General features: G+C 43.6%; 11 protein-coding genes across 11 annotated transcripts; 7 read left to right on the top strand and 4 right to left on the bottom strand.

The window, feature by feature from the left end:
* Positions 1–910: 910 nt before the first annotated feature.
* EAF02_002385 (uncharacterized protein) lies at positions 911–1,713 on the top strand (the record flags this gene model as incomplete). Its single annotated transcript, XM_038898433.1, has 3 exons — positions 911–1,327; positions 1,382–1,561; positions 1,624–1,713. 3 exons carry the CDS (start codon positions 911–913, stop codon positions 1,711–1,713), a joined length of 687 nt encoding a protein of 228 aa, XP_038762125.1.
* A 438-nt stretch (positions 1,714–2,151) lies between these two features.
* On the bottom strand, positions 2,152–3,385 carry EAF02_002384 (uncharacterized protein; the record flags this gene model as incomplete). Its single annotated transcript, XM_038898432.1, has 4 exons — positions 2,152–2,572; positions 2,633–3,148; positions 3,202–3,246; positions 3,285–3,385. 4 exons carry the CDS (start codon positions 3,383–3,385, stop codon positions 2,152–2,154), a joined length of 1,083 nt encoding a protein of 360 aa, XP_038762124.1.
* A 481-nt stretch (positions 3,386–3,866) lies between these two features.
* EAF02_002383 (uncharacterized protein) lies at positions 3,867–5,560 on the bottom strand (the record flags this gene model as incomplete). The annotated part of the gene is made up of 3 exons (XM_038898431.1): positions 3,867–4,270; positions 4,329–4,707; positions 4,757–5,560. 3 exons carry the CDS (start codon positions 5,558–5,560, stop codon positions 3,867–3,869), a joined length of 1,587 nt encoding a protein of 528 aa, XP_038762123.1.
* A 328-nt stretch (positions 5,561–5,888) lies between these two features.
* EAF02_002382 (uncharacterized protein) lies at positions 5,889–6,465 on the top strand (the record flags this gene model as incomplete). Its single annotated transcript, XM_038898430.1, has 2 exons — positions 5,889–5,921; positions 6,052–6,465. The coding sequence occupies 2 exons, from the start codon at positions 5,889–5,891 to the stop codon at positions 6,463–6,465; spliced, it is 447 nt and encodes a 148-aa protein (XP_038762122.1).
* Positions 6,466–7,369: 904 nt separating this feature from the next.
* On the top strand, positions 7,370–9,234 carry EAF02_002381 (uncharacterized protein; the record flags this gene model as incomplete). The annotated part of the gene is made up of 2 exons (XM_038898429.1): positions 7,370–8,383; positions 8,449–9,234. The coding sequence occupies 2 exons, from the start codon at positions 7,370–7,372 to the stop codon at positions 9,232–9,234; spliced, it is 1,800 nt and encodes a 599-aa protein (XP_038762121.1).
* Positions 9,235–10,113: 879 nt separating this feature from the next.
* Positions 10,114–10,368, top strand: EAF02_002380 (uncharacterized protein; the record flags this gene model as incomplete). The annotated part of the gene is made up of 1 exon (XM_038898428.1): positions 10,114–10,368. The coding sequence occupies one exon, from the start codon at positions 10,114–10,116 to the stop codon at positions 10,366–10,368; it is 255 nt and encodes an 84-aa protein (XP_038762120.1).
* Positions 10,369–10,766: 398 nt separating this feature from the next.
* Positions 10,767–13,163, bottom strand: EAF02_002379 (uncharacterized protein). Its single transcript, XM_038898427.1, has 6 exons — positions 12,840–13,163; positions 12,708–12,786; positions 12,443–12,658; positions 12,017–12,396; positions 11,493–11,958; positions 10,767–11,413 (listed from the first exon to the last, which is right to left on the bottom strand). The coding sequence occupies exons 1-6, from the start codon at positions 13,047–13,049 to the stop codon at positions 10,971–10,973; spliced, it is 1,794 nt and encodes a 597-aa protein (XP_038762119.1). The 5' UTR covers positions 13,050–13,163; the 3' UTR covers positions 10,767–10,970.
* Positions 13,164–15,344: 2,181 nt separating this feature from the next.
* Positions 15,345–16,598, bottom strand: EAF02_002378 (uncharacterized protein). The gene is made up of 5 exons (XM_038898426.1): positions 16,320–16,598; positions 16,175–16,251; positions 16,031–16,119; positions 15,844–15,975; positions 15,345–15,769 (listed from the first exon to the last, which is right to left on the bottom strand). Exons 2-5 carry the CDS (start codon positions 16,228–16,230, stop codon positions 15,594–15,596), a joined length of 453 nt encoding a protein of 150 aa, XP_038762118.1. The 5' UTR covers positions 16,231–16,251; positions 16,320–16,598; the 3' UTR covers positions 15,345–15,593.
* Positions 16,599–17,030: 432 nt separating this feature from the next.
* Positions 17,031–21,527, top strand: EAF02_002377 (uncharacterized protein; the record flags this gene model as incomplete). Its single annotated transcript, XM_038898425.1, has 3 exons — positions 17,031–17,173; positions 17,229–18,223; positions 18,271–21,527. 3 exons carry the CDS (start codon positions 17,031–17,033, stop codon positions 21,525–21,527), a joined length of 4,395 nt encoding a protein of 1,464 aa, XP_038762117.1.
* A 984-nt stretch (positions 21,528–22,511) lies between these two features.
* Positions 22,512–23,090, top strand: EAF02_002376 (uncharacterized protein; the record flags this gene model as incomplete). Its single annotated transcript, XM_038898424.1, has 2 exons — positions 22,512–22,825; positions 22,877–23,090. The coding sequence occupies 2 exons, from the start codon at positions 22,512–22,514 to the stop codon at positions 23,088–23,090; spliced, it is 528 nt and encodes a 175-aa protein (XP_038762116.1).
* Positions 23,091–24,209: 1,119 nt separating this feature from the next.
* Positions 24,210–25,198, top strand: EAF02_002375 (uncharacterized protein). Its single transcript, XM_038898423.1, has 2 exons — positions 24,210–24,603; positions 24,655–25,198. Exons 1-2 carry the CDS (start codon positions 24,510–24,512, stop codon positions 24,990–24,992), a joined length of 432 nt encoding a protein of 143 aa, XP_038762115.1. The 5' UTR covers positions 24,210–24,509; the 3' UTR covers positions 24,993–25,198.
* The last annotated feature ends 719 nt before the right edge of the window (positions 25,199–25,917 follow it).

Here is a 25,917-nt window from a genome sequence, read left to right as displayed (position 1 = left end):
CTCGATAAATCATTTGGTTTGTGTGAAGGATCGGCGGTGAGTAGAGTTTATGCTCTTCGCAGCGAGATTTCGGGTGGTTTGGATCCCAAGCCGATGTCCAGTCGAAGTCTGCCGAAGGGTCAATTGAAGGAATTAGGATTCGGTAGATCATTAGCCTAATCTCGTATGGGCATTTGAGGATGGGAGGGATCCCGCTTCGGGTAGAGGTGATTGAATCGGCAGACATATTGATATCTCTTTTTTGATTCTTGGAAACAACTTCGTCGGAATTGATTGTAGAAACGTGAGTGGGATTGATTCTCAAATATCAGAACTGGGTCGTACACTGTCATTATCATGGTTATGCATGTATGACGACTGACTCGATCCGCTGCTCCACCGAAAATTTGGTGATTACCGGTGAGTCTCCGTGGTGGAATGATGAGTGGCCATATTGTTAGTAAGGTGGAGAGATGTTTTCCGCCCAGTCGTAAAACGGGAGGGATCTACCACCCCCGTTACATTGAACAACTCAACTTACTGGATTTGACTTGCTTTGCATGTCAAATCAAAACCTATCCACTCCATTTCATGATAACGATCTTCAGTACTACACGTGATTAGCATGTGAAGAGAATGATCTTTTCAATCATCGTTGATACGAGATACTATTCGTCCAGTCTTCTCGTGTCGGTGGTTAGATTGAGCATCTGTAACAGATCTTCAATCAATCGAACAAGAAAAATCGAATGACTTGCCAAAATACCTGAGGGTTGAGCTCCTTCATATCAGCACGTTTCATGGTGTGTTTCATCCCAAAATTCTCATCAGTCGTCTCGCTGTTATCAATTTCGAAAACTCCCTCGCATCCCAACTTCACTATTCACGAATTCAATTCGACAATCACGTCCCGACATCAATTCTCCTCGAAATGTCCCCCGACTTCCCCAACCTCCTCTCCCCCGCCTTCCTAACGTTCTCCACCTGTCCTCTCAACCCCACCGCCGATCCCTCCTCCACTGCATCTCCTAATGAGACTTCACCCGGGACCCCCCGAAAAACATATCTTTTAGCAACCATTTACCAGAATATGACGCTTTCCACCACACCAACTTTTATATGTACAGATTCTGCTAGCGCGTCGTTCGCGCTAACGATTATTCTCCAGTCGCCATTGACGCCTGCGCAATTGGAGGGAAGTGGAAACGGGAGCATGAGTGGAGATGGAAATGATTTTGATATCAAGAAATTGAAGAAAGGACACACAGTTGTAGTGCCGAATCCGAGGAGGCATGGGGTCAGAGAAGGAAAACAGGGGTATATCAGGTGTGGGTGGAGTGATCTTACTGTGAGTTATTTTTGCGTTCTTCAGACCTGATTCAAGGCTGATGAAGAATCGCAGATCATACCATCCTCTTTGGATAAACTGTTAGGAATGAGTGAGAGGTTTATTAAAGCTCGTGAAAGTACTGAAGAAGACAGCCGAGGGGTTCTGGTGACATGTCAATCATGTGAGAGGAAAGATAGTGAGGAGCAGCTTTCGAGATGTAAAGGTTGCAGCGAAGTTTGGTATTGTGGCAAGGTATGTTTTCATGTCTGGGGAGATCAGTTTCTGAGTGGATGATGGGCTGACTATGAATACAGGAATGTCAAACTAAAGGGTGGAATGAACAAGGTCACAAGAGTGAGTGCAAGGTTCTGAGAATGGTGTGCGGCATGAACTTGAACGATTAGATGATACAGTATAAGAGTGCTTTAGTGCTCAGTAATTAAGGAAAGCTGTGGTAATTGTAAAGGTCACTGTATTCTATCTATATCTAATAGGCCATAATTCAACGACAAAAGACAACGTAACATAATAGAGCCATAAAAAAGACAAAGAGCACAAGGAAATACAATAAGAAAAACACTTCAAATTCCCTGTCCTTCTCCCTCCTTTCTTTGCTAAGTCAGAAATCACTCCTCTGTTTTTGTGTATTGATTTATTGAAAGAGTTACGCAAGTTCAAATGTAATGAAATAGACATGATATGAGAGACCAAACAGAGACTCAAGTGAGTAACAAATCGAACAACAAGACAAAGACGAACATTAAAAAAAGATTCCCAGACAGCCGTTGACATGCGAGTGGTGTTAAGAGTAAGAAGACAGGCTGACCCCTCCATCATCACATTCAGACACTGATTCCGTGCTTCTGGAACATATGCTTCTTCTGGTCTCTCTCTCGAAGCCAGCCTTTGGAACCGACCCGATCACATCCGGGGTGAGTGCACTGGAATGGTGAGGGGTGATCCTTCTTGATATGATCCCGAAGAAGCGTATTTGTGTTGAAACCGTTTAGTCCTACCCGATCGCAGGACAGTCTATCGCAGATAAATGCAGAGGAGTTATGCTCGACAAGCATGTGCTGGGTGAGGTCGGTGAGAGATCTAAGATCTTGAGTACGAATCGCAGCAGGGCTCTGACAATTGACATGTTTGCAGAGAAATGGAGAATGAAATATGAGGCCAGTATGGCGGATCTCAATCTTGTGATAATTTCCGATGTGCTGCTTGAGGTGATCCTTCCTCTTGAACCCGTCATTGCCTCGATATCTAAACGTGTTAATTAACAAATCCAACCATCTCGCAACTCAAATATACGAGAGTACTTACGTAGAACAATGGGGGCATGGATGGCGGGGAACATCTTCCTCGTGACGTGCTTGGTGCCGAATCAAGTCACTGAGTCTCCCAGCTGTCGATTCGCAATCAGGATATCGACAAATATATGCAGAATGTCCGCTACGATAGGCATGGTGGTCGAGATGGCCCATATTTTTAAATACGCCCCCACACTGGTGGCATGCGAGTTGTATTGCTCCGTGGCATTTCTTCAGGTGATGTTCACCATGGGAAGAAGCATTCCATGCAACGATACATCCTGGGAAGGGGCAGCAGAGAGCTTCATGATTGGTAATTCTGCAATGCTCCCTGAGATTTTCCAATGTATGAAACTTTAACGCACAGCCTTGCACACAGGATAGTGGTGGATGATTGAGGGCCTTGCTTTTAGTACAAAAGATTTCCTGGGTTGTTGTGTAAAGTGTAAGTCCTGATGTGTCGAGTTCTGATGAGCAAGTAGCGCAGGTTGTGTTGGGGTATGTGAGCCCGGCTCCGTAACCACATTGGCTATTGTTTGTGAGCAAAGCCATACTATATGCCAAGAAGGAATTTGTACATACAGTAGATAGTGCGTCAATTCAGCCTTCTTTACATTCGGGATCGCCCTTTTTCTATGAGTTAGCTTTTTTTTTAAGCCACTCACTCTGTGCCCATGTCAACTGGATTCGCGAAAGCCCAATCAACCCATTCTTGCCAAGCTTCGGCGGTGATGTTCTCGGGTGTTAGGTGGTAGCTGCCGTCCATTTTGTTTGCAAGGCGTCGAAAAGGGCGGATGATATTGAAGTTCTGAAAGAGCGGCGATGAAAATTCGAAGCGGGATAGATTTCAAGAGAAAATGAGGTAAATTTTGGCGTAGGGTCTTGCTGAGGATAAGCCATAAACATATATTGGTGAGAGAGCTTTTTTACGCTGCTTTAAAGCTACGAGGTCTGCTAAAAAGGGCGTTATCGAGTTGGTAGGTGATTGCAAGGGTATGATGCAGCTTATGGATTCGGTGAGGCGAACGAAGGAATCAGCTCACCCCAGGATACGACCATTCATTCATGATTGCGATTCTCCTGTACAGACATCGAAAATCAAGAAAGAAATGGACATCAAACCATTAACATGGAAATCCAAGGCGATAATAGCGAAAGAAAGAAAGGGGCACCGAACCCTCGAATTTAATTTATGTACAAGAATCCATAATTCCATAAACACATACATTATATATATATTTTTTCATTTACCCCCAGATATCGCCAATATCGACGGTCCCAGCCGTATCCCAGTTTATCGCGTCATCTTTCACTTGGTACGCTTCGATCTCATCTGCTTTCCCATCAATTTCCACAACCGCAAACGCAGCTCCAATCGCTGTGACTGCTATGGATTTGAATACTTTTGGATTTTGTGTCGAGTTTGCCATCGCTGATGGATGAGACCCCATCGCCGACCAAGTATTAATAGCCCCTGAATACGTGTTTGTTTTAATACCAGTACGCGATAGTACGAGTGTTTCCCCCCAGCTTTCGAAACCGGTTTTCACGTCGCCAGTCCAGTCAACATGTGAGTAAGATGCAGATGCCGCGATTGGCATGTTGAATGTGAAGGAATAGTACGATGCGGCATCTAACTTCCAAGCTTGAGCTAAAGGGTCTCGTTAGCCTGAAATGTATGGAAACAATTCTAAAAATAAAAAACTTACTGGGATACTCCCAAGCTGAAATAGTCATGACGCTACTTGGATTTTGGTAGTACAAGTTTATCTGATCTGCTTCGCCTAGACGGTAAAATGGCTGCAAGGCAAGACCAGTGTTATCTACAACGTCAACCATGATCTGGGTCAAATCCCAGCCCGAGGCAGTCAGATTTCCAACCTGCATTTTGTTGTTCGCATCTTGAAAAGCGATGATGGTGGTATTGCTGCATAATCTGCATTGCCAGTACATCACCGCAACACTTGCATTCTCGGACACTATGTACTTCTCGGAAGACAAGGTTCCTTCACTCCATGAATCTGAAGCGACATTATATATGATGTCGTGAAGAAGATTGTCAGAATCTGAGTACAATAGAGTGATCTCCTGTATTCCTGTTAGTAGATACTTTATTGCCGGAAATATGACAACCTACAAAATCGTTTTGAGGCATCGTTACAGCGGCAGCAAACGATGAACCATTTCTGGCGGTAACAACATGACTTGTCGACCAGTTCCCACTCGATGCATTATTATGTGCTTCCAGTATGTTTCCTTGATTGTCTTGATAATACACTCTAGTGTTATTGACGTTGTTGGACTCGTAGGATATTGCGGCAACATTTCTTTGGAATGGAGCAATAGTAGAGCTCGCCAATGATGCAGTGTTCGTTGAAGTGGGTGAGTTGCTTGTCGATGGATTCGTCGACGAAGGCGTGGATGATGAGCTATTAGAAGATTCTGTACTACCAGATGTTTCATCGACAGTAGCTACGTTCTTCTTCTTAGATGCAACAACTCCTCCAACCACTGCCGCTATGATTACGATCAATCCAATGACACCGGCTAAGATATACCACTTCCATACTTTTCGTTTCTTCTGCGTATCCTCGGTATACACTATTGCCTCTTTCTCCGTCGACACTGGCTGTTTGATCAGAGGTGCATTGTGTAGTGCCGGTGATGATGGAGCCTCCGAGCAAGCGCTATATTGTTGGGCCGATAGATTTGACGATGTCCTGTGCGACAGTGCGATTGGGGACTGGTTATAATTATCGAATGGAAGTTCCGCAGGAAACACCGGCATTCCTATGAACTTCGTCTCTTCTTGATAGTATGGGCGCCCATTCTCATCTATTTGCCTGCTGCCGTCAACAACGGGACTAAATTTATCATGCTGCTGTGGACCATAGTATTCGAAAGGTTGATTAACAACCTCCAACTCGCTGTGTCCAGACATCAGGTCATCACGTAAGTTGAAACTTTGTATGGGTACTTCCGAAGAAAAGGGAAGGGGAGGTATTCATAAAACGACTTCCTTCGACAAAGCTCAGAAGCGAGGATACGATGAGAAGGGCGAACGACCGTGATATCCTTGATATCCGTTCCCCATCAACGACCCACACAGCTGATCAGTTTGAGCGCTTCTCAACAGCTTGGATCATATGTGGACCTCTCCAAGGATACTCGTAAAAAAAATAAACGAGATGTTCCAAGAAGTCTTACGGACCCCAAAGACTCCTATGGTTTAGTTCAAGAAAAAAGGTCTTGGCTAGGAGCATGCAACAATGATCGAAATGGTGATGGGAACTCGGCTCCGTGTTCTTTTAGGAGGAAAATCAACAATTCTGGACATGGCACTGACAATTGAGGCCATTGAATGATTTAGCCATGCCAAATTAATTTCGCCTGCTGGAAAATGAGGTATGCTAGTTATTCAAACTTCAACAGTGGGATGACTTTAGTGCTACGACCCGTAGTGGTTTCAAGCCATCACGCACTGCATCCGGTAAAGTGGATATGGGGAATCACAGATCGTTGGGTCAATTGAGCGTAATTCACAATTTTAAGCGCCGGGAATGCTTACTTGCCATGCTTCAAGCTTTCAACGAAGAAAGTTTGACGCCGTATCCGGTCAAAACCCCTGTACCGGCAGGACAAATCGTTAACTCGAGAGTCGCAGAGCACTTTATTAATCCATTTGGATCTGATTACCTGCATTCAGTCGCCCGCATTCCTCAGACTGGGAAGTTACCTAAATATATGATATATTTGCCACTTCTGCTAAGTTCCAACGTTGTAAGCTTATTTTGGCTGTCAAAAAAGATCGTCTCGAAATTTCTTGGCTTCTTCGCAGCACATTAACATTGGAAGTCCCCGAGGTCCCCGGGTGGGTTCGATTCTCTCGTGCGAGAACAAATTATCATTGCCCATAACTTTAACCTTAACCATAATCGAGATTATATATTTAGATGAAATAATAATAATAAATGCACGAGATATCACAAATTTCATTTAGGGTATATTCCGTTCCACATCCGCGACTCCACTAAAATACGGGGATCGCACGTGGAAATGATGTGAATGGCTTCTGCTTTCAAGGGGCTGTATGTTCAGTACATGTTCCAAGAGACTATCTTTCAAATCACTGTTTTGACACCAATCAACAGCAATAAAACATCGATAGATCGAAAGAGTAGCTGTGGACCACTAATAATTTCTTCAGTAGCCGAGATTGTTATGATTGAGGAAACATTCTGTACCCGATCACGTTACTGACACGTGCTTTTGAGTTGCTATCATTCTTACGTTTACTTACTCATTGCAAGACTCGCAATAAGAGAGGGATTAATAGCAATCGAATAGGTATATATGATACTATACATGTTTGTATATTTGTCATGTCAAAATAATAAGCTGAGATGGATGTGTGGTCAACTTGGAGTGCGATATACTTCGCTTGTGTGGGCGAAGGACCAACTTTGAGACCGCAAAAAGAAGTTTCTTGATTGTGGTAGTCTCGAGAATCCTTTCAAACCTGAATACAAGTGTATTTGTACTGCTCCTGTATATTCATTATGGGCTAAAACATCAACATTGAAAAGATGTTTGTTGTGTCAAGTGTGATAGAACCGTAGAGCAGCTCTCTACGGCACACCCTTTGCTGGCTGTATCATGGCGTCTTTCAAGAATTAAATCTATTAAAGGGTCTCCATGCTATCCCAAATCAAAGAAATGCATGATAGTACAGATAGGAAACTGTTTCAAGATGGAGGAAGAGTTTGAGATCATAGATCTCCCAGATGGATATCATATCTCCGAACTGAGCGCAGATGATCGCGCAATCCAACCTCTCGTAGCAGCAATGCAGCTGACCGTCACCCGAAACGAAAGAAATAGAGGAGGGCCCCTATTCCATGCGGATCTTAGACAGTCAGATCCAACAGGCAGGGACTTTGGAATGAACATCATCTACGAAATGTTTTCCCGCGGCTTACCCAATAAGCGTCGAATGATGTCCTGCGAAATATGCGAGACGTTCATCAGAGATTTCGGCAATCTTTGCTATCTCGCAGACGATGGAACACTTGTGCCATTTATCTGGCCAGGCGAAGACATCGTCCCGGATTATTACAGACAAGCAGTAGCCAATGTAAGGAAGTTATTTGTGGGGCGCCCACTCGGAGAAGAATTCGGGAGTCACCTCGAGACTGCTCAACAATGGTTAACCTACTACGCACGCAAATCTGGAAGTTTTGATACTTACGATCACATGGACGTTAGTGTTCTGGGTCATGTTCGAGCTTACGGTGGGCCAACGGAATCGGAGCATCTCGCGGAAGTTCTAGAAAGAATACTAGCGGACAATAACGAGAAGACAATCTCTCAGACACACGCAATTTTAATGAACGATATTTTACCTCATGCCAAATTATATCAGCCATGGATTTCGTGGCTAAAGAACGTTTCCACTGCTATCAAAGTGCGGGACAATCTCAAACCAGAAGCTCGAAAGATCCTGATTGCTAAGTACTCCTTTTTAGCAACTGAAGGGTGTCTACCTTCATTATACAACGGTGAGCTAGCAAAGCTGATGTCTTTTGTTAGAGCTGGTGAAGGTATAACATCCATCCAGTCAAAGTGGATGCAGATAGCAAACCCTCAGGATGGGGTGCCACCAAAGGATATAGCGCGTACAACGTCAAGATTGATATCGGACCTAGGTTATAACACAACGTGTTTTTACAGGTTGTTTATCAAAATCGGACAGATTCCCACATGTGTAAGTCATATGCTTATAATGAAATTCAATTAGATTTAGTGTTATCCATACTGATCATGGTGTAGGCCTATCTTTGGACCGATTCCTCCAAGCCTTCCGCCATACCAAGGCCACTATTTCAGCCTCTCGATTCCAAAAGACAAAGCGTCCCAATGACTGTTCAAGATGCTCTCGACAGGGCACCTATCACGAAGATTTGTTTCCGCAAATTCTGCTTAGAAGTTATTCCGCAAACATCTTCGCTCTCGCTCTACATCATCGAAGAATCAAAACATGCTGAGAATCTTCACTTCCTCACTACAGGCGTAGATGATCCCCTCGGAAGAACCAAGCCCATATATAAGTTCCAAAAACTGGGAGAACATACAGCATCATGGTTTAAAGCATCACATATAACTTCTCCCGAAGAAGTGAATCTATGTACTGGCTGGGTCAAAGTCAAATGCATCGTCTCATTTCCTCACATGTGGGATTATTTTCAGGCCCATCAGAATTCTACTAACCATCAATTCTTCAATCCTATGGCCCACAGAGGATTCGAGCACAAAGATTTAGGAATGAAGTTTCTCCTCGTTCTCGATGGTATCAACGATAACCATATGAAAGGCTCTGATCTATCAGCTGATCTATTGAATGAAGAACTGAGGTGCTTCAGCAGGGAACAATTAGAGTCTTATAGGGACTCGAAATCTATACGCGGCTCACATATCAATGGTCATGTAGGTGGAGTTGCGGTTGAATCTGACAGATTCAGGAAAGTGATGCTAGGGGTAAGGATGAAGAGTGGTGAGTTTGTGAGGTATGAGGTTGTTAAGTACAAGTACTACGTGGAACAACTTGGGGGACGTTGATGTAGCACACAACAACGAATATGGACGGATGTACAGAAGTTACCAGCTAGTAATCGAGGATGAGAAGTAGACTCCACGCAATGAACCAAAACAGATAGGCGACGGGGTCCTGAATAATGCCTACAAAATATACACTGATCACAAATTATCTTTACAAAATCCACCTCGTGATACCCAAACACCATTTACATTTTGTTGCAGATCTGATTCACAGGCAGGGTGTGTTTAGGCACCTTTTTCTTTTCTTTTTCTCGTAACTATCTCCCGGCGCCAAAGAACACTGCCGCGCCCAGGATTCGACGCCGCGGCCCCATAAAGTTGGTAGTACAAATAGGCAACTTGAGTGTGCCTAATAAGTTTATGTTGCATTTCGCAAGCGCGGACCATGTAAATAATTATTTGACTGCCTTGCTCAAGAAGAGGATGTGAGAACTCTACGATCTACAGATATTTGTGGCTTTGCATGAATATATCTTGTTTTTTTCCACAAGCGGAAGATTTATAGCATGTTAATAATTTAATATCATATCTAAATCATCCCCAAAAAGCATACTTCATATAGGTATCATACGGCCAGAAACTTCCGATTTTCTCTCCAAAGGACCAGAGATCTTAAATTGACCATCTGCACAAGACTTAACCGAACAGCAATATGAGATGACGTCTATATAAAATCATACAACGAAAAGTTCCTAAAAAGATATCTTGAGGATAAGCCATTTTGAAGATCCAAATACTAAAAGAGAGTTTCTCAGATTTTTCAAAGCAATGATTTCCAACAATTCACCATCTATCCCTCCCCCCCCCCCCAAAAAATATATATTACAAAATCTCTTGAATCGACCATGTTACACTAAATTCCAAATTTCCAGATACAAAATGACGTTCCAACTTACAAGTCAAATTGACGGCCACTCTCCAGCCCTATCCTCTCCACATCCCAAGGCTACAATCACTCTGACTAACTCAACTCCACAAACCCACAACACAGAAACTTCCTCCCCTCACCTCTCAAGCCAACAAAAATCCACACAACACAACTCCCCAAGCCCCAACCTCCCTCCCAATCTCACCAACTCTTTCACCCTTCAACATTCAAAGTCTGCCTACCTAATCCCACCAACTCCTACCTAGATACAAAAATTCCAACAAGTCGCCACAAGTCAGCGCTAAGCACACACTTGAGCTTCTTGTGCATATTGAGAAAATGAAAGGAATGGGAGAGTGTTGCCTCATGTATGTTTCATCTGAGAGGTTTATCTCTTGGAATTTGTAAGAGAAATTGATATTTAGATGTGGAGTGAATAGAGAGAGTGAAGGTGGTGTGTTGGAGACCAACACTTAGGACACGTGACTGTTTGTTTTTTTCGGATTTGGTAATTGAATACCTATTTAGGTGCTTGTACAATAGTGGAGTTATTGAAGGATGATTAAGGTGTAGAGGTAGCGAGATAAAAATGATGGGATGCGAATCAATCGCGTTGAAGACTCTACATGATTCCCTCGCTTGGGAGGAAAGGAGAAGAAGTTCTGAATGTTTATCGTTTAAATTTACTATCTAATTGAATCGTTTCCGTTAAGTCATGATATGGACACTATTAATGCCCTGATTGCTATATACAAATAGGTTCTTGACACCTCATTTGCATGCTGCTTTTCCCCCTCTACTCAAGTTCTATACCGGCGCTCACTTGATCAACCGGATATACCTCTCATATAATACATCGTTGAAAAGATTAATGCATGACAACTGCGACGTGATCATCCATGTATTTACTAATATCACCCAACCCAATACTTGCAAGAATTGAAACTGCTCCAAAAGCAATACTGACGTAGTATACCCATGGGTATGCGGTAGCATAAGCTTCTTGACCTGCAAGCACGACTTCATTCCAGATAGTAACATTGTTACCCACCAGCGGCAAGATTTCGTCTAGAAGACTTGCGCCGGTCAATTCCGCAATATGGCTGATGATTTCCAAGTCGATAATATCATTCTTGTAGCAAGCAAGAGCAATTTTGACGGAAAGTTCGGGAATGAATTTGGTCAGAAAGACGTTATAATAGGTTGTGTAACCAATCGCTCCACCCACAACACGAATAGCGAGCGTAAGTGCTGCGATTGTGGCGATCAAGTCGTCGGGACAAATAATAGTGGTGATGATTGAGGCGGGAACTACATTCAAATTGGAAAGTCAGTAATCATGCGGTGAAATTTCTTTTGGGGAGATTGAGCGTGAAAGCCGAATACGCACCTACGATACCACCAATTCCAAGGCCAGCTACGACGAGAATACCATATACCGCGTTGATGTTATTGCGGTCAGCAGCAGCAAGGGCACCGCATCCTGCGGTCATCATGCAAGATGAGATAATCATGAGCATACGGTTTCCTCCGCGGAAGACAGATAAGAGCCAAAGAACAACGCATGCTCCGACGAGAATGGAAAAGCCAACAGGAAGACCTCGAATTCCGACACCAATTGGGTCATGTCCGTAGACATTGAAAGCTTGTGTGGGCCAGAAAAGAAGAACAGAGAAGAAGTTTGCACCCGAGATAAAGGTGATGACGAGGGTGAGAGCCAAGATACGCGGTTCTTTTCGGAGTCGAGCAGGAAACATGGGATGTTTAGCGCCATAGACCTCCCAGAAACAGAAGGCGACGATGAATACAACACCGAGGATGAGTGGAACAAGAACATGTGCAGATGCCCAAGGATACTGGATTTCGTTGGTGAGCTTTTTCCTAGTTTGCAAAAGTTAAGATAGGATTACTTACCTGATATCCACCCCATAGAAGACCAGCGACGAAAAGAATCAGACCAACAATCGAGAGGAACCCGCCGACAAAGTCAATTTGAGATATAATCTCTTTGCGTGAGAGGCCGTCAGAATTAACTCGGGGGGGTGGAAAGTAAAAAATTGCGGTTATAACGAGCCCCATAAATGCCCAGAGGCCACAGAACAGTCCCACATATCTCCAGCTCGAATGCGATGCGATTAACTGACCCCAGAGTACGGATGGGGTAAATGGTAGAATAGTGAAGATTAGAACGGCGACATATTTTCCACGCTTTGCTGTTGGTGCAAGTTCGGAGGTCGCAGCAAGTGCTGTTAATTCGTTTATGCCAGCGCCTGCGCCTGCAAGGGCCATACCACCTGGAATGATTAGTATATTGTGATGTGATTTTGGCACAAAACCTACCAATGAAAACGTTCATGGAGTGTGCTGTGGAACAAACAATCATTCCAATGACAATCAAACCAGCACCAAAGATGGCAATGTACCTTCTGCCAAATAGATCTGACAAAGCTCCCACAAATGGACAAACCGCTGCCAAAGCGAGTAGATTGGATAACACAAACCAAGTCCACCTGTCTGACCCCCCCAAATCGCCGTAGATATATGGTGGAATACCACCTAAATACTATCAGATCGAAACTGATTTTGATGTAACATAATAACTTACCGAAAAGATATACTGGTATCTGGGAACCTGTCCATAAGAAAGCCATTGCAACTAAAGACATCATTCGATTCATGGTCATCTATGGAGCACTGTTTAGCCACAGATCTTGGAACACATCTTCTGCATGCCTACCGGTGGTTCACGATCATGGTCTTCACCGTCTCCGTATGTTCGTACGCCATCTTTCTCGTAGTAATGCGCATTTCCTGGGACTCTGGAAACAGTACGGACAACTTCCACGTGGTCTGCTGTATTGGCCCCAAGAGGGCCAATGTCCTTATCGAGTGAGCCTGACATTGAATTGTCCGACTGAAGCGGAGGAGAAGAATCTTCTTTAGCCATATTATAATCGGATTGAAAAGAAAGAAGAGAGATGTTAAGACTGGTTGTACGGTCCTACAGTGAGAATGAAAGATTTATGTAGGGAACAGAATTGAAGAAGTCTGGAGCAATTGGAAGAAAAACCATGGGCATCTTTACCTTCTTATCCCTAGGGGCCATGCTAATCTCCATATATCTCAAGACGCATTCATATACTTTGTTAGGTGCATGACCACTATTCGATAATACCCTTGTCAAATGTGGTTTTCCAAGCTAGCTCAGTGGCGTTTTCCCCAATCTCGAGAAGATCCTCATTTGACCGGTACATTTATTGGCGCATTTGATGGTTTGTACTATCGACCTTAGTCGAGCGATCTGAATTGAGACCTTTCCTCTTTAGCAACCCACCGAGGTATAAATTTTCAAGCTCCCCATCAATTCTGTGCCTGTAATTTATAAAATGCATTCCTTTCGAAAATGAAGAGGAGGGACTTCCCTCTTGGCCTTCCTAGCGGCCTTTTCTCATGGTGATCGAACGAACCAACGAATTGAATCAAAATCGTTCCCACCATCATAAACGGGTCCGACGGAACACTAACAACGAAGGTTGTACACCGCAAGGATATTTTTGAGTTCCTGTGCCTTTCTTTCCAAATCATACACTACCTACATGCTGCGATATTGAATTGACCAGATTGTTGGGCTAGATTTCTGCAATAATGTATGGAGTAAGATTCGTTGGATTGGTGGCCCATGTGTTGATAAGGGGCCCTTGCTCTCTGACAAGGGGAGTGAAGAAGCTATGCACCAATTGAACTCAATGTAACCACGCATCGTCATCAATTGATCTGGGGTAGTGAAGTTGAAGGAGTTACATCCCGGAGAAGGGTCTCGAAAAGGCTTCGATACAAACTTGGCTGAATCTTGAGATGGATACGAAAGATATGTGTTTTGACATGGAGTTTTGGTCAAGTCTTCTGACCGTCGCTTACAAGCTCGTAGCCTGCTGGAAATGTTCTTTTCTCTCATTTTTCGACAGAATTACAAGTGCCCGCAGCCACAGAAATGACAATCGGCTATCGAAGAAAGGGATCCAAAAATAGGAAGATTTAATGATGATGCAACGGATCATCAGCCGTTCCTTGAAAACTCCTCGGTCGAAAATGTGGAATTTCGCGGGGTAAAGACTGGCATGTTACATGTAAGCCTAAAGTGGATTGGAAAATAACACTAAAGTCTTGGGTGCCAGGTTAGTCGTTTATCGAAGATGGGGAACCTGGGGAAAATAGAAACGTCCGAATTCTGTACTTGGACAAATGAATACGATGCTGTTTTGCTCGAATCGTCTGCGTGAATACGTAGTAGATCATTCTTGTATTGACCGTGTCTACTTTGTCGATGGGTTCTCGGCTTTGCCCAAATGTCAATCCGGCTATTTCGCGTCAATTGTACAGCACAGTATTTGAAGAACGCATGCAATTCGCAATTGATATAGCCTCATCAATACCTATTCCGCGTGATGCGTGGTTGGTTTTGTACTCCTTACCAGTTTTAGCATCCTCAAAATCTCTTGATGATAGAGGTCCAGTCTCCCTTCCAAGTACTGCATACTTGATAGATTCTTCGAGGGGTTGAGCGTTTGGTGCATGTACATGGTGACCGTCGATAGGTACATGTTGACAGTAACCCAGGATAGATTTTACGTGTTAGCCTAAATGACTTGCATTGCAAAAATTGTCACTCTACCCAACCATTTGTCAATTTCATGTCCCGAGTTGTTTTTGGCGACCATAAACCGCGAATCAGTGCTATAGTCCAACCTCGGGCACCGAGGTATTGAACAGTTGGTCGAAACCTTCAATGATCCAATCTTTGCTAACAAGCCAACCAGTCGCCTCAAACCATATAAGCTTAGCGACGCGTGTTTTGTTGTTTGGTCATAAAAGGGAACTAGACTTGTATTCAGGGCTTAGTGTTTGGTCACGTACGTTGATCGGATAAAAATCCGCTGCTTTGGATGGCACCAATTTCCATCATATATCTCGATAAAATGTAATCTTAGCACTGTTCTGACAAACAACTGATTGATGCCTTGTCAGATATCTAGAAGTTGATACTAATCAGAGGGGATAGATTGGCAAAATCCTGAATCAGTCATATGTTTTTCGTGGTTTGATAACCTCCTTTCCCACTGGGGAATTTGTCGGAACAGAGATAGAATCTCAAACGAGGGATAACTTAGCTGGGTTTCCATCTCAAATATCTCGAAAATCTGATCGAAAATTGAGCCCTGGAAAAGAATGGACTATGGAGACCCTTAGTAACGAAAAAAAGGCAAAACCTCATTGATTGAAATTGGCTCAACTATGCTAATAGAATCACAAAAAGGGCTTGCGCAATGTCTTGAGATATTTTTTTCTACCAAAAACCGCTTAATCGTTTCAGCGCTGTATCCACGCCATCTCGCACAGCAATAGTGCCTTTCCATACTGAAAACCTCTCGCATCCTTTCATTTAAACCATAATTCGTGTATGAATATTCACTACTATGAGACTAGATCAGATCTAAGCCATAGCATGAGTCTTTGTCCATTCTCTAGCAGTCGCAATTGCGGCCGGCTCGTCCTCTTTCCATCTCTTTGCTACTTCTGGAGCTAATGGATCGTCCGGGTTGGGAGCCCCGAGAAGAGCTTGGATCGAGAGGAGGATTGTTCGGATCTGGAGTGCAGGAGACCAGTTACCTGAACAAGTCGGAGTCAGTCGACTGAATGTGAGGCAAAGTCATGACATGGGACATGAAAATGAGGCTACATACCTTTGAGAACGTCTAAACAAATTCTGCCGAGCTTATCAATATTTGGGTGGTAGATCTTTGTAAGGAATCTAATCTTTGGAGGAGTCATCGGATAGTCATCTGGTAAAAACAACTCCAGCTTGAAAATACCGCCTGTAAATCACATTAGCCTACTGAAAGTGCTAAAACTTGTCCGTAGTGTAGCGACCTTCATATGGAGAAGAGGATGGGCCGTGTATCGAGACGTCAAAATATCTTAAGTTGTCCTCATGGGGAACTGCGTTGATACCTGGAACACTGTATGTTTTCATTAGTTACAGCATGCACGATCCAACACAAAAGATTCACATACGGCTCTTGCATCAATCTCTCCGTCTCCTTAATGATCCGTTTTGGTAAAGCCGCCATGTCGATAGGGTTCTGTCTTGACTGTCCGTTGAACTTGCACTTAGTTGAATTACTCTTTTAGCAGTTATCGAGTCCAAGGCTCAACATACACCAATAAAGGTAGGGGTTTTTTCGTGCTCGTGATGTTGATAAGATAACCTTAGAGGTACCGTATCGTTCAGATCGGGTAGTGGGGTACTTTATCAAGGGAAATTGTTCTGGACGTCTCGGAAACCACAGATGTGGGCGTGGAAAAAGTTGAACGAACTATTGAAGGGTCTACGGAATGATTCGCAGTAAAAAAGTCACCGTGAGATTGGTTTGCTGAGTTTAGGGCGATAGATAAAGAAAGGAAGAAAGAAGAGGCCTTTTCAAAAATTTGATGCTATCTTGATGTACCTATCAATCTCTTAAAACAGCACAGCCCATGCACAAGGCTGATAGAAAGGCTTGAACGGCAACTCCCGTTTAAGGTTAACGCTAGTACCACCTTGTATGTAGCACTAACTGCGACAGTTTCACATCTCCAGTTACTAATAAGTATATACCAAACTCTTGCCTTATTATCGTCATCCAAACCTGCCATTGAAACAACTTAGAGATCTTCATGCCCGTTAATCGTCATAGCCAAACAATATCGTTTTGATCTTCTCTCCCAAAACTGTATGCGGTTAGGTTCGTTCAAGGATTGCAGAATGTCTATACCCAAATTAGATAGCACTTTTTAAGTTTACATACCTCGATCATCAAATTCGTCCCGTAGTCATTCCCGTACGAAGTGATTGTATTGATTTGGAGAATGCGAAAACTTTAGCACCAAGATGATGGAAGAGTCGAGAAAGGGGAAGACCATTAGGTCGGCTTTTGATAGCACTACATTTGATGCAGATGTGTCTATTCATGTAGACCGAAAAGTCGGATCCGCTACTATATCTCCTTCCGGACGCGACGTTGCTTTAGCCTCGTGAGTACTTCAGAAATCGCATTTCGTGATATGCTAAGATTTTTCTCTTGTCCAGAACCGATGGCTTAGACATAATTGATCTTGATTCCCCTCTCAATCCCCCGCGACATCTTCGACATGGCCTACCATGGCTTGTGGCTGACGTTCAATGGTGCCCTTTCGCAGTTCGCGACTACTGGGTGGTTAGCACTGCCAATCAGAAGGCTCTTGTCTGGAATTTGAACATGCAGGAGGACGCTTCTCATGGCGCAATTGAACACACACTCCATGGGCACACAAGAGCTATTACCGACATAAATTTCTCGGCATATCATCCTGATATCCTGGCAACATGTGCTGTTGATGGATATGTACATTGTTGGGATCTACGTAGACCACGGCAACCTGTTCTGAGCTTTTGTGATTGGTTTGCTGGTGCAACACAGGTTAAATGGAGCCGTCAGGATTCGCATATCTTAGCTTCATCGCATGACCGATGGTTACGGATCTGGGATGACAGGAAAGGCGCTGTTCCGTTAAGGTCCATTAATGCACATGAATCAAAAATATATGGCATTGATTGGAATCGTACCCGTGCCTCAAGCTTAGTCACTTGCTCTTTGGATAGAACAATTAAATTTTGGGATTATGAGAACGAATCCGATATCCCAGAGCGCACTATACATACTGGATTCCCAGTCTGGAGAGCTCGACACACACCTTTTGGTTGGGGAATCTTAGCTATGCCCCAGGACACTCCCGGAGACCTTCATCTCTATGACCGGCGTATCACGGGTGATAACTCTACCGACACTATCACGGAAGCAGTTATTACCTTTCCAGGGCATGGAAATTCAAAAGTCAAAGAATTTCTCTGGCGAAGTCGTGGAAGCATCACAGACGAGGGAGAAGACAATAGAGAATTTCAGCTAGTTTCGTGGGGCGAGGACAACCAATTGAAAATGCAACATGTAGACCATGACACACTTGAGGGAGTTGGTTATGTAAAAGGGAAAAAAGTACACGGAAAGCTCAATCTCACACGTAAAGGAGCAGTCTACAAAACCTTTCGTACTACGGAAACATCTGCAGGCGATAAAAGACCGCCACAATTACAGGTCCTCGACCTGGTAGTTCTGGTCTTAAGTTGAGTTCGTTTAGTGTTGGGATGAAAAAGATGACCTTGCCTCACACATCCCGTACTCATACCGCAATCCGCGCCCCTGCCATGCGAGGAAAGGAAAAGGCAGCGAAGCAAGAAGACCTAAATCAGTCTCAGATTGGCTGGATGAGCGGAATCAAGTTCTCGAAACCTGATAACGGATCAATGCGGCGTAAGCGATCATTGTCGAGAAGATTATCTTTGCTGAGTCCTGAATTCGAAGAGGATGGTGATTGGGACGAGCCGGAGACTTTGCACGATGAGATTATACGCATCAATGACCAGCTTCCAAAAATTACATTTGATGGCGTTGATATGGATAAAAGGACAGTCGTTGTTTCCATGAATGGACCATGGGGTGAAAATGGTACACCAATTTATATCAAGACAACAATCACCTTTCCTGACCAGTATCCGGAGACCAAAGCCCCCACCTTTACACTTGGCAGAACGTCCCTTATGCCCGATGAAACCTACAATAAACTTAGAAAAGAAGTACACCAAATTGCAGCAAGTTTTTTAAGTCGTAAGCAAGGTTGTCTGGAAGCTGCTCTATGTTATTTGCTTGGCGAGGTTGATCTTGAGACTAGTACTATATTTTTTCATGACATAGATGATTTAGACGATGACGATTTGGATGGTCTTGCGGACGAAAGCTCAAGTGATGAAGAGGATAGTGATATTCCTCCAGGTGCTTCGGCAATGATGTCTCAAGAGCTGGATTCCAGTGTTACGGCGGAAACGATCAGCATACCACGAAATGTCAATGTACCACTACCTAGACTTTGCGGTGCTCGATTTGCAATGAACGGCAAGCTTGTTTGTTTCTTTCCACCAAAAGAAGATAAAGTGAAGTCTTTGCTCGAGAAAATCACCGACTCCAGAAATTCCCGACCGAGAGGCGAACCTAATTTTGATGCCTTTGGTAGATTGGCAAACAACAGTTCACCCCAACCACGCATTAAGGCTACGTCAATGACTGAAGATAGTAAAGCCGATTCTGAGGTATCAGACGAATATGATTCTTCAAACAGCAGCGATACTGATTCTTCGCAATTCCGTATTACTAGATATCCTGCAATGAGAGAGTACTGGCGTCGATCGAATCGTCGATTTCCTCTGAGAGGATCGCCAACGATAATGTCCCAAAGGTCCGGTGGAACCGGAACCGGAATCGGTACAGGAACTGGAACCAATACAGCCACCGGAGCTGGCTTTAGTAGGGTACGATCTGTGAAGCCCAAGAACATCATATCATTGTGTGATGTAAATGATCTTCTTCCTGCAAAGGTTTACCTTGCAGAGGAATATACCATCTTTGGTAACGGTCCGTATCTTTGCGAACATAATGCAAGTATTGCTGACAAGTACGGTCACTCTAAATTGGCTGATGTATGGAGATATGCTGCTATGCTGCTACACAATGATATACCTCTGGAAGTTCTCGAACAAAGCCAACGCCGTGAGCCTGTGCTAGTAATAGCTGAGAGCATGGCAAAGAGACATCGTCGTGATAGCGGCTCAGACAGTGGTATCGATGTATCTCACGATAAGCACCGTAGACGTGGCAGCTTCTCTGGTAGAGTCAAGTGGGGAAGCAGTCCTCTTGCCAAGCAATTGATTGGAGACCTCTTCGCGCACTTTGAAGAGCTTCGTGACATTCAAATGCTTGCAATGCTATCTTGTGTATTTAGCGAGCCGATTCTTTCTGGTGCACCATCGCATGCGATAAATGCCGGTGCTGGCATGTCTCAGCCGCAGACACCTCTTTCTATGAAAACACCTGCGTTTTCTGTTGATTATTTCCCAAATAACGGCGCAGCTTGGAGTATGTATCAAAAGACTCCAGTAGATTCTGCTGTATCAACACCAAAATTAGTCAACACGCCCTCTGGAATCTTTGGGTCTATGGGATCTTCTACCGGCGCTTGGGGCAGTGACCCTGCTTCGGCATCGTATTCTTGTGGTGAAACCCCCCCTCTAAGGTCAAATAGGGGAAGCTCGGAAAATCTTCCTCAACATACTCAAAGTCTGTCGACTTCTCCAGAAAACCCGAGAACCTTCCGACGTGGAAATTCGAGTCTTGCATCAAGTTTTGCTGCAAACTTTTCGCGTCCATTTTCTATGACTGCGTCATCTTCACCACCAAACCCACCACCAAGTCGGAAACGACCTAGCCCAGTTGAACACATGTTGAGCTTGGCTCCTAGTGCTATTACTTGGGGAAATACAACAGTACTCGGCAGCGTAAAAGAACGAGTTGGTAACGAACAAATGGCGTTTTCGGATGATGAAAGCACAATGGATGAACTCAAACCAAAGGTTTGTATCGGGATCAAGATGACATTGGAAAATCAAAATGGGTTTGACGATGAAGGATGCATGGGGACGACACTTTTGGATAGTAACCACACGGCTCGTCACATGAGCTATCGTCAAGCCTACGCCGAACTGCTTTATTGTTGGGGGCTCCCTTTGGCTAGATTAGAAATCTTAAAGTATGATGGACTAAGGAGTCATACTTCTGAGATGGATATTCCCGACAATAAGTCATTCGCTGCTTCGATAATGTCTAATGATAGCCATACTGTGATCCACGAGGCATCGCCTCCATCTCAAATAGTTCTGGGTAAAAAGGATATCCATGCCTCATCGACTGATCAAGGTCTAGACATTGCGGGTTATTGTCTCAAGCACGAAGCACGTCTGGATCCCCTCCATTTAAGTTCTATCGGCGGTGCTGCCGGACGATGTGATCGTTGTAAGACTGTTCAGCGCCAACTTTGTTGCACAATTTGCACAGAACCTATTAGCGCGGTATTCCTACCATGCTTATCATGCGGCTGTGCAACACATCAGCATTGTTTAATTGAGTATAGATCCTCCGGTAACAGCGAATGTCCTGGTGGATGTGATTGCGATTGTGGAGATAAAGCTAGTATGGGACTGATAGAAAGTCTCGGTGTCATGATTGAGTTCATGCGCGCATTGGAGCGGAAAAAAGCACTTGACAACAAGGAAGATGTTGAAGAATGGGATGTACCAGTGGAGGAAAAAGACGATTGGGAAAATGTTAACCTTCCTTTGGGAGACCTAGGCCGGACTCCTTCTACGTTGACTAAGCGAGTTGAACAAGTTAGAAGTAGCGATTGGAACGTTAAGAAGAAACCGAGTAGTCTGAGAAAGGAGGAAAGTTTCTCATTTCTTGCTTAACATCATCACGATGATTGGAATTGATCTGCAACGAACGGATTTAATTGATGGCACGGTATTTTGTGAATTGCAATTTTGGTCAAACTGTGATTGGAATTGATGGATTTGGCGTCCCAGGATAGCAATGTGAGGCTAGATGGGCTTTGAAATGACCTTCTGTTTATATGTAATAATAGTGTTCTATAATAATATGATGCATTGATCTCCAATGATCAGTGTCCTCTTTCGAATTGCGTACCCAAGCAGTGCCAATTCCAGTTTTTTCTAACTTCACCATATTAGGGCTGCAGATATCGGGCAAAGGTCTACAAGTGCCTTTAGTCTCTGACGAAATTGACATCGTAGCAGCTTGGACTGGCCGTCACCTCTGAATCGCACAGGAGAGCAATTAACCAACACGGTAATAATGAAGATAGATCAACTGATTGGTTTTTCTTTAATGTCTTTTCTTTTTCTTTTTTACTCAACGAACCCTTTGATGCTTGATCATTTGTCCCTCGAATTCCTCACTCTCGAATACCCCAGAACTTCTCGGAATGTTAAATGCTAAACCTAACATTTTGGTTAACCCCATGATGTTCACACTACTGTATTCATGTGTCTATTCATGTGCACTCCGATCCAAAGCCTGCCGGTATTCTGTACTCAGAATTCTATACATATCGAGTTTTTGGTATATACCGTTGGGTTATCATCTGCAAAAAAATTGATATTTGATGGTAAGAATTTCAAACTGTTGGATTTTCACTCAGTTTTTTAACTATGCGACAGGTAAATCCGGAAATTCATTCATTACGCGATGAGATTCCAACGCGTGACGCCATGTATCTCTTCGTCGAGATCCAAGACCGACAGGTACGGGAGGTCGGTCTTGTACGGGAGTCTAGTACGGTAGTTTGCATGAGGTTTTTGAATATGGTTATTTAAGCCTTATTCCTTCCCCTCATGACAGTCAAAATACTTCTACATGGGAATAGACACGAAATGGATTCTATGAATTCAAGAAGTGAACAGAAAATTGAGGCATCCGAGGTTCAGGAGAAGCAAGAAGAGAAGAGATCACGCCAGAAGTGCGAAGTATGTTTGGATTTTTTCGGCGAAGAAGCTTTGGAAGACAACAAACCTGGACCAATAACAGTAGAATGCGATTATCTCACGGAGGTATGCTTGCTTTGTTTGCAAGAAAGCATGGGGTTCACTATGAGTGAAGGATCGCATATCCTCACTTGTCCAATCTGCTCACAGGAGTTAGAGCAGTGGTTCATAGAAATATATTGTACGAAGACGATGTTTACAACGTAAGTTTAGCTTTTCTTTGTGGTTCTTACCGATAATAATAAAACTTCCAGATATTGCGACCTTGCATTGCAAAGTCATCTACGATCAGATCCGAATTTCTTTTGGTGTTTAGCCCCAAATTGTGGATCTGGTCAAATTCGCGAGGGGGATGATCCGGAAATGATCTGTGGGAGCTGCAAAGCCTTGACTTGTGTGCATCACCAAACTCCATGGCACAATGGTCTAACCTGCAAGCAATTCGACCTCACCTCTGAAAAAGGATGAAGAGTCACAAAAGAAAATCGAGAAGATAACAGTAGCTTGCCCGAAATGCCATGCGAGGATCGAGAGGAGAGGGGGATGTCTAAGCGTCACATGTACTTTTAGGAACTGTAAGTCAGCAAATAGATCATCTTGATGCAGTTGCAACGTGCTAATTATTCCCAGCTTCAAACGGTGCTAGATTGGCTTTGAATTCTGTCATAGTTGCTTGGTTCCATGGGGGTTCTTCACGGGGTTCTTTGCCACAAAGCATGACCCAGGCTGCATACTGTTGAGAAAATCGAATTGAAGTAGATGCTCGTTATGCCAGTTCACGGTATTTTTAGAGAGGATGGGAGCAGGAAAATTGGACGGACATGAAATCACACCGAGTCCTCTAGCTCTGTTGTGTCGAAGCAGTTTCCTGATGTTGCCCTTTAGCATCTTACTAAGCATGAGGAACTTGGAAGTATGTTACCTAGGCGGTTGAAGACTGGTAAAAAGAATATGGAACAAGGCTTTGAGGCAATATTAAGATTGTAATAAAAGTACATTTGTTTCGTTCTTTGTCGCTAGTGGCGTGGATACTGGACGCTATGCTACGCAGCTTGAGGACAATCGATCTCCTCACTTGCTCGCAAAGTTTCGGTTAAAAACCCTCCGGCGATCTTCTTCATCGGTAAGTGCTGACTTCTGGATGTCGTATTTCACAACAATCTTGTTATTTTTATTTATATCTTACGACATGGCAGTGGCTTTGAAATTCATTTATGTGATTGTCCTTGCTCCGCTCGCTCATAAGATTGGAGCAGGAAGTTTGAGGTACGATAGACAAATCGAGATAAGGAGAACCGAGAACTTAATCGAGAATTAAGACGCCTGCGTAGGCCTTTGATGTATCTAGGTAGCTCGATAGTATCATGATTGGAAGTTGACAAGTTCTGATATTTATCGCATGAAATCACGTGCACCAGGTGCTCTCTTTTGGTCTTGGCTGAACCTAATCGACTACACTTCATGTTTCTAAACACATCTTGGCAAGCCACAAAATACAGACGTTCCGTCTATTATTACGTCCTGGAACCCTGTCAGAAAGCTTTGCATCTGCCAAATGTTATAATTGGGATTATTTTGCGAACTAAACTACTCCAGAAGTCTAGATCGGCAAGGCGAAGAATGGTGGGTTTGAATTTCGATGGCTATTTTTAGAAGTCGAGTTTGATATATGATCACAGAACTTCTCCCCAAGATCTGTATTTCTTGGACAGTTCTTGGTTCTCTCTCTTTAATTTTTTTTGGATGACTGGTTCATTTCTAAGTACAATTTTCATCAAAACACTCATTTAATAAGCTTTTTTGATACGTTATTTCATTGCCAATAGACTTGGCTAACCGTCTTTCTTTGGCATACCTACTTACTTATAATCATTATAATTCTCAATCATGAAGTTCTCTACTGTCTTCATCTCTCTTTTGGTTGCTGGCATCCATTCGCTTCCCAACCCGGCTGTGCAACGGGAATCAGCTGGTATCACAGGTTAGTGCGGTCTCTCCAATTTCGACGACACGATGCTAATAGCCGGTAAAGTTGGTGCCGATGGATCAACCAATCTTGGCGGGGAAGCGGGAATAACGAAAAAGCCCGATGGCTCTACAAATGTCGGAGGGGGGAGCGGCATCAACGTGGCACCGAGTGCTAATAATCAGCCGCAACAAGGTGCAGGAGGACAGACCGGTAATGGTGGCAACAAAAACGGAACCGACGGCTTGGCCGCGCTTATTGGATCATTGAATGGTGCATCTGGTGGAAATAGCACAGGTGGAGCAAAAAAGTCGAACAGCACAGGCAATGCGAATTTACCACCGGGAGTGGCGTCCAACTCTAGTTTGGCAAGCGTCTTTGGAGCATTGGAGGGTGCAAAGTAATTCAGAGTTTGAGAGGAAGACTTTTGGAAGATGAAAGTTTCTGAGGACAGACTGTGATGTCACCTGGCAATCATTAATGGAAGCAGGCTTCATGTCCTCGAGTAAGTCTTCGTCGATGAAAGGGAGCTCCAATCACATTCTTTATCATATAACCTTTTACAAGGCAACATCCACTACCAAATAAAAACTCTTGGCCATAACACAGGCATTTTTTTCCTGGTTGATGCAACCGATATGGCCTGCAAATATACTGACATTTGACTTCGTGAGTATTTGCACTAGAAAATGTGCACTTTGTGAGATGATGAAAGCGAAACTCAATTTTCCCAATCTTCTATATTGTACGTTCTAAGTGTCGCTGCTCCATACAAAGTCCTCCACATCCTAATCTACTTCTCCACCTCTACATGAAATCCCAGTAGAGGTTACCAAAACATCCTCGTCCCAAATGGAAGCTCCCCTGATGTCATAATTTCACAAATCTGACTACTTCCTCCAGGGCACGATGAATGTGGTGCTTACTAGACACATTAAACCACAGATATTAGACTCAGTGGTGGATGAACTGTCTTGCAATACTTGTAGGCATATGTGAAGGTACGGCCTTGCGCACTGGAACCTGAAGAATTTCAATGACATCAAGCTTCAATTTGGTTTCAACCGAGGTAGACAAATATATCTATTTGTATGATTGTTCTGGGAGATGGCCTGAGAGTTTTGGACCATCTTCTATCGATGTATGAGGATGAACACATATTCTCGAGAAAATGTCCCGGATCCCTCCATAACAAGACAAATGTGGCTATTGTTAGCATCATGGATAGATTTGAATTCGAAGGTGTCCAGGTATAGATTAATTATCTGGGTCTTTTCCCGAGGATTCTTCATACCATTCTTTAGTTTGTGATCGCTATCATGATGAGTT

Source organism: Botrytis sinoallii (genome assembly GCF_014898435.1).
Source record: "Botrytis sinoallii strain Bc 23 chromosome Unknown BSIN_003, whole genome shotgun sequence".
NCBI lineage: Eukaryota > Fungi > Ascomycota > Leotiomycetes > Helotiales > Sclerotiniaceae > Botrytis > Botrytis sinoallii.
Note: the sequence above shows the minus strand (reverse complement) of the source record. Positions and strands in the feature narration are given on the sequence as shown.

Bases quoted from the DNA above. Each gene is read 5' to 3' on its own strand.
- EAF02_002378 (XM_038898426.1), bottom strand. From the start codon at position 16,230: ATGGCGGCTTTACCAAAACGGATCATTAAGGAGACGGAGAGATTGATG. The intron at 16,120-16,174 runs GTATGTGAATCT...GAAAACATACAG, and splicing joins GAGAGATTGATGCAAGAGCC to TGTTCCAGGTATCAACGCAG. The intron at 15,770-15,843 runs GTATGTAGCCTC...CGACTTGTTCAG, and splicing joins TTGTTTAGACGTTCTCAAAG to GTAACTGGTCTCCTGCACTC.
- EAF02_002375 (XM_038898423.1), top strand. From the start codon at position 24,510: ATGAAGTTCTCTACTGTCTTCATCTCTCTTTTGGTTGCTGGCATCCAT. The intron at 24,604-24,654 runs GTTAGTGCGGTC...TAGCCGGTAAAG, and splicing joins GGAATCAGCTGGTATCACAG to TTGGTGCCGATGGATCAACC.
- EAF02_002379 (XM_038898427.1), bottom strand. From the start codon at position 13,049: ATGGCTAAAGAAGATTCTTCTCCTCCGCTTCAGTCGGACAATTCAATG. The intron at 12,787-12,839 runs GTAGGCATGCAG...AGTGCTCCATAG, and splicing joins ACCATGATCGTGAACCACCG to ATGACCATGAATCGAATGAT. The intron at 12,397-12,442 runs GTAGGTTTTGTG...TAATCATTCCAG, and splicing joins CTCCATGAACGTTTTCATTG to GTGGTATGGCCCTTGCAGGC.